This window comes from Galeopterus variegatus, unplaced genomic scaffold, assembly GCF_000696425.1.
Source record: "Galeopterus variegatus unplaced genomic scaffold, G_variegatus-3.0.2 Scaffold2200, whole genome shotgun sequence".
In the NCBI taxonomy this organism is placed as follows: Eukaryota; Metazoa; Chordata; class Mammalia; order Dermoptera; family Cynocephalidae; genus Galeopterus; species Galeopterus variegatus.
The window spans coordinates 465,743-472,202 of record NW_007728311.1 but is presented as its reverse complement, the minus strand read 5'-3'; the positions used below and the strand labels follow the sequence as shown (position 1 = coordinate 472,202).

At 32.5% G+C, this 6,460-nt stretch overlaps 1 protein-coding gene across 1 annotated transcript in view; it reads right to left on the bottom strand.

Annotated features, from left to right (window-relative positions):
- Nucleotides 1–2,045: 2,045 nt before the first annotated feature.
- Nucleotides 2,046–6,460, bottom strand: part of UBE2E3 (ubiquitin-conjugating enzyme E2E 3) — an 86,930-nt gene continuing 82,515 nt past the window's right edge. Inside the window, exons 5-6 of the mRNA XM_008580902.1 lie at nucleotides 4,335–4,482; nucleotides 2,046–2,684 (exon numbers count right to left, since the gene is read on the bottom strand). Coding sequence (XP_008579124.1) covers nucleotides 2,587–2,684; nucleotides 4,335–4,482 — 246 coding nt within the window. The 3' untranslated portion in view covers nucleotides 2,046–2,586. The remainder of the gene's footprint in view (nucleotides 2,685–4,334; nucleotides 4,483–6,460) is intronic.

Genomic DNA, 6,460 nt, shown 5'->3' with positions numbered 1-6,460 from the left:
TTTTTTTAAAAAAAAAAAAATTTACCTCCAAAGTTTATTTTTTGGGGGGGGGGGGGGAACCTCCCTAATATTAGTATATAGAGATGAATACTTATATAACTGGGAGAATCTATGGTTTTTCAGAAATAGAGAATGAGACAAAAAAAAAATCACAATTTTAAGGAATTCTAACAGAAGGAAACCAAATGATGATTGTTATTTTAAAAAATAGACCAGTTTTGATTACCTCCTCTCACACTTAGGAGAACATGGCTCTCATTTTATAGATAGATATATTCATTAGAACACCAAGATACTATCAGCCCATTGAAAGTGTAGCCTTTTCCTTAAAAGAGAAAGCAAAACAAGCATGTCAAAATTTACAAGATTATAATTACTGAGTTTGAGGGCCAACAGAGAACAAGGAAATAATCAAATTTAACTCTTGTGTTTCACAAATGAATAAACTGAAACTCAAAGAAGTTAAAGTGTCTTATCTAAGGCCATAAAGGTAATTTGTGAAAGGGCAACAAATATTTTAAGTAACCATTTCCCTATACTTTATCCCAGGCCAGTATGGGACATAACCTACAAGTAAGAAAAATAGATTAGTTGTAGTTACTAGGCTCACAGTAACTGAAGAAAGTCCAATCATAGCATCCTCAAATGACTAATATTTGGTACAGTACGATAACAATTTTTCTAATGCCAAGAGAGAAGTTTACTACTCTAGGATGTAGAATGTACAACCTTAGAAGTGGGGAAAAACTACTTTCTACAGCTTACCTACAGTTCATAAAAATCCTTATAGTTTATATTAAGGGTCCCCACTCTCATCTCATTGACTTAAACTCCATTATTTATGATTAGTTAGGTTTTCGTAGACGTAAGCCTGAATTCTTCAAAATACTACCATATTGCTTGGTGTCTCTTTGAAATAAGGATTTGCCGGGAGTGGTGTGGGGATAGATACATAAGTGTAATTTTATTTTTACTTTAAGACTTCTATTGACAGATACTCAGCTAGGAGCCCACTATTCTTAGTATATGCAACTATACATGTTTTACTTTGAAGCAATGTATTTTTATGCTAATAAATCCACTCTATAAATTTTAGGATGGTACTCCATTTCCACATTTAGGACAGAAGACACTTGCCCTATATACCACAGAGCCTGGGCCTACTTGATCCTAAATAATTATCCTAGTCATAGAAAAAAAAAAGCACAATTATACTGTTTACCAGATCTGAATGCTGCAAACCAATTCTAACTCCTTTAAAAAAATCTAATACAGTACTTAATAATTACAACTAGGAAGGAGGAATCTAACCTACAAAAATCTTACAATTTTGTATTTTTTTCAATTGAGAAATAATGCCACATCTGCACACTAATACACAATTCTATTCTACCTTCAGGTCAGCCAGACTCTGTGTCTGGCTATATCAGCTGGCCATGTGCCACATTAAGAATGGTAAGTTTTCAATTGAGAAATAATGCCACATCTGCACACTAATACACAATTCTATTCTACCTTCAGGGCAGCCAGACTCTGTGTCTGGCTATATCAGCTGGCCATGTGCCACATTAAGAATGGTAAGGCACACAATGAAACTTCAAGACTAGGATTAGAAGTAAAAATGCACCATAGACTAGCTATGATGTCAAGGTTATTATCTGGCAATATTGCCCAAAACTAGACAGAAATCACCAATTTGGAAACAAAATGTTCCATAAGTCATTACCAGACTCCTGAGTTGAGCCAGAATTTCATACTCTTTTTAACTGAAATATCCTATTGTCAAAGTAAAGCTTTATGTGTTTTTAAGACCAATGGTTTAAAATCCAGTTTTGCATATTTAAACTCACTTTATTCTCTCATTAAGACTTAAAGGAAAAAACTCTACACATTTATAATAAGATTTTAAATGTTTTCAATTTAATAATTCAGTTATTTGCACTAGTCCTTAGTAGTCGAACTTCATACCCGCATTTTTATTTCATCAACAATCATCTCAGACACACCTTCTAGCAAGACTGACTTAAAATATTACGACAGGAAACTATGCCTTCAGGAGCATGTTTATTGTGTTTGAGATGATACATCAGGTGCTCTCTGAGCTACAAAGGGTAAAAGGAAATCCTCTCATTACAAACTGACAAAGGTAAAAGGTAAAACATTTTTCACAACAGCATGAACCACATACTCAGAAATAGATCTGGGTTTAATACAAATGACATAATTCCTAGTCATCTACGGCTACTTTTATAACTTCATACAGATAATGAATTAGGCTAAAATGCACTATAATATTTGGTAGACTTCAGGACCAGTATCCTTAGTACATCACAAAATACATTTTGATATCCCAAAGAAGCAAGACTTGCAAGTAGGCGTTTTAAACATAACTAATCTACAGCTACAAAGTTCTACTCTTGATAGCATTTACCTTTTTGGGGAGTCTCCCAGTCTCCAAAGGATAAAAGCAGAGAGTAGAATCAGTATAACATATACACAGAAGTCCGTATTGTAAAGGCTATAAAGATTTGCAGCACAGTGAGAAGATGCCTTCTGCTCCTTCACACTGCATACAAATTATGTGAATTATGTTGCGTATCTCTTGGTCCACTGTCTGGCTATCCTGTCATGTTCTGCTCTGTTGGTCAAATACTGAGTGGCTATGCTTCCAACCAAAGGATCCGCTGGAAAAGTAGAAAGAACATTACAAAATATTACGTGGTATCTTAAAGGTACAGTTCTAATATTTGACTAAATTAGAACACTTATTTTTCAGCAGCATCTTGATATATAATGGCTAGATTTTTCAAAAATAAAATACTTAAAGTAACATGATCATCTGTATATTTTTAATATTCAAATTAGGAAAGAAAACCTCCTTTATTAAAAAATGAATGTTGAGTTAATAGGTTTTATTTTTATAAAAGACATATGCATTTAACATACAAAAACTATTTTGCAGTCCTGGCATTTTATTCAATAATTAAGGTGTGCTAAGCGGTCATATTTCTGCTTTCTTTTGGATATTAAAAAATGTAATTTTTAAATAAAACCCCTATTTTACAATAGAACGCTATTAAGAATGAAATGTTTCCTTCATTCTGTGCAGTAATACGAGTCTAATCACCAAGCACAGCTCCATTTGAAAACTTACTTGCAATTATGACTTAAATAGAATCCTGAACTGGAAATGGAATCTGAGTTGTAAACTTTTATTCTGAATTTACTTTTCAAAAAAAGGTAAAATATGTACACATGGGACAATATCTGAAGGGTAACATGATAACCAATAAAAAAGAATTAGGAGACTTCCTTCCTGGCTCCAACTACTCAGAAGTTTCTCTCTCTGGCAAATTGTTACCCATTTACAATATTTCTTTCCAGAGATATCATATACATTTATAAGCATTTAGAATATTATTGTTATATATACCTATTTTTTCCAGTACCTCATTTCACTTAACATATCTTAAATAATTTTTTCCCTATCAGTTCATATAGAGCTGTCTCACTCTTTTTAATAGCTACATCCTCTATTAATGGACATTCAGGTTGTTTATAATCTTTTGCTTTAATAAATATACCACAAAAAATACCTACCTATCTATTGCATGTATAATTGCTGAGCCTAATGTAATAGTAATAGCCTTTAGTGACTTATCAAATATTTAGAAAAAGTTAACTTCTTTAGAAATGACCACACAGTAAGAACATATGTAAAACTCCAGATCTAAACATCACTTTTTCAAGTCAGCTACCCGTGTTAAAGTTTGTATGTGACAGGTAGGCATTTCTAGAAAAGGTACAAATTATACACTAACAGCTTTATCTCTAAGTTTATATAATAATCTAGCCCAACTTTCTAATTGGCTATCACTTTAACATCCATTGCTACTACATCTAATCTAACTTTAACCCTAAAAGGAAAGGAGAACATTCACTACTAAAGGGTTGCCTTAAAGCATATGACAGCCATGGAAGGAGCAAGAAATGGAGGCACTGATGTCAGAGACATTGCTCATAATGGATAATAATGTCAGAGACATTACTCCTGCCAAAAGTGGTCTATACAGCTACAGAATTTAGAAAGCAGAGATTCCATCAATGATTGTGAGAAAATAATTATAGAGTGACATGCCATTAACAAACTAAATGAAGTTATTGAGAAACTTGGGCCTAGCCTAATTGAAATGGCATTAATAACTTCCTCAAAAAAATGTTTCATACTGGTATTTCTACAAATAGCATTTACTTCTCAATCCACACTTAAGCTAACCAAGAAAATATAGTGGTTTTTGTAGCCTTGTTGTATATGTTAATGAGGATTTGCTTACCAGGGTTGCAGTCTGTCAAAAGGGAACAAATAGACAGCAAAACCTTTGAAATAGTCAAAGCGGGACTCCAGTTGTCTTTAAGAATGTCCAGACAGATGACTCCCTGACTGTTGATGTTGCAGTGATAGATTCTGGTACGGAAAGTAACCTAAGTGAAGTCATATTAAAAACAGAAAGAAAATGAATGCTTTATTACCAACTAAAACTCTCACCAGAAAAAAAAGAAGGGTTAACACATCATAGATGATACAAGATAGCAAATAATTTAACCGTAGCTTATCTTAGATTGGGTTTAACAACAAAATTAAATGGTTTTATTTGATTAAGCTGAATTTTTTTTTTTTACCTAGCACAGGAAGAAACTATATTGATTTTAAAACAAAGCAAGCAGTTGATCAGTTAAATGTAAATACGTGATAGTTTTTCTATGTATATATGTATGTACATGTGCACACATGCATACACAAATAAAGGACAGGAAAGGGAGAACAGAAATGTTTTGGTGCCAAGTATAAGAGGAACTAAAGATTTTGTTTGAACATAAAAGTGACATTAATTAGTAAAAAAAGATCAGTATCAACTCAACTAATTTCTTGCCATGTGTCAGAAAATACTGGCAAAGGAGTTAGAGGAAAGTTGGTAAAACTGTCTGTGCCACCTGCCTTTGCATTTCTCAGCCTTTCATTTCCACAGCTGGTTCACTATCTTGTTAAACTAAAACACTGAAATAAAATAAGCATGGTCTTCAGCTACTGGATAAAGGAAAGTGATACATCCCTGAGATGTGAGAAAAGGAGATAAATCACAGGAACAAATATGGGCAAGTTTCAAAATAACCACAAACGTTAACTGGTGGTTAATTCCTAATTTGGAGTCGCAAAGAAAAGAAAACAATTACTGATCTCTTGAAACTAGTGGTGTACTGTGAGCTCCAAAGTGAAATCTGGGAAGAAAATATTAAAAACTCTCAAAAGTACTTTTATGAAAGAAATGCATAATTAAATAGAGAGAGACACACACCACTGGTCTAGTGGGGGAAATGTATGCCCCCGCCCCCAGCTACCGGCAGCGGAAGTATGCCCCTTGAGAACCACTTTGTGCAACACAGTACATACTAGTTACATATGGTGAGCTCTTAAATCATGGCTAGTGGAACTGAGATGGGCTTTAATGTATCAAGTACATACCAGATTTGAAAGACTCAGTTCCAAAAAGAGAATACAAAAGATCTCATTACTGATACTCTAATGTTGATTACATGTTGAAATAGCAATAGTTGGGATATACTGGGTTAAATAAAACATTATTAAAATTAACTTCATTTTTCTGTTTACCTACTTGAATTTAAAATTATACATGTAGACAGCATTATATTTCTATTAGACAGTGCTGCTCTAGAATATTGGAATATACGAGGCTACTTCAAAAAGTTCATGGAAAGATTCGCATTATCTTTTAATTCTATTTTTCCATAAATAATCTGAAGCACCTTTGTATGTCAGGTTTACAAATACAACATTTTGAATGTTGTTCCAGCTATGAATAATTAGTGAACAGAACAGTGTCCATGAATAGTAGAAAAAAATTAAATCTTTATTATTCTTTCAAGTTCATACCTTATCTGAATTTTAAAAAGAACTGTACTGTAGAGAGATAATTGTTCCTAACACCAAGATAATACCAGAAATCTTATTTATTTTTCACTTGTCCAACTACAGACCTTACTAATGCTTAAGATCTCTTAGCAAGAGAAATAAACTAATATTAAAGGGTTAGGAACTTAAAATATGACAATTTCGGCAAAAAATTAACATGTTAGATTTATAAATAACCATAATATTAATCAAAATGATTGATATATCATATACAGAACTATACTTTGAAACACTTATGTTAGTCAATTTCTATTTTCTATTAAAAGGTGCTAAAAAAAAATGTGTTTTCTTTAACTTTTCCCCACATACAAAAATAATGTTGTAAAAACAAGTCTTACTTTTTTTTCTTCTAATTTTGCTAACATGTTAAAATCAAATTCCAGCATGAAACACTAGGCATGTAGAAGTAAATATCACTTACAAATATAATCATAAGGTGTTTTGCTAAGGTTTTTTTTTTTTCTATAATAC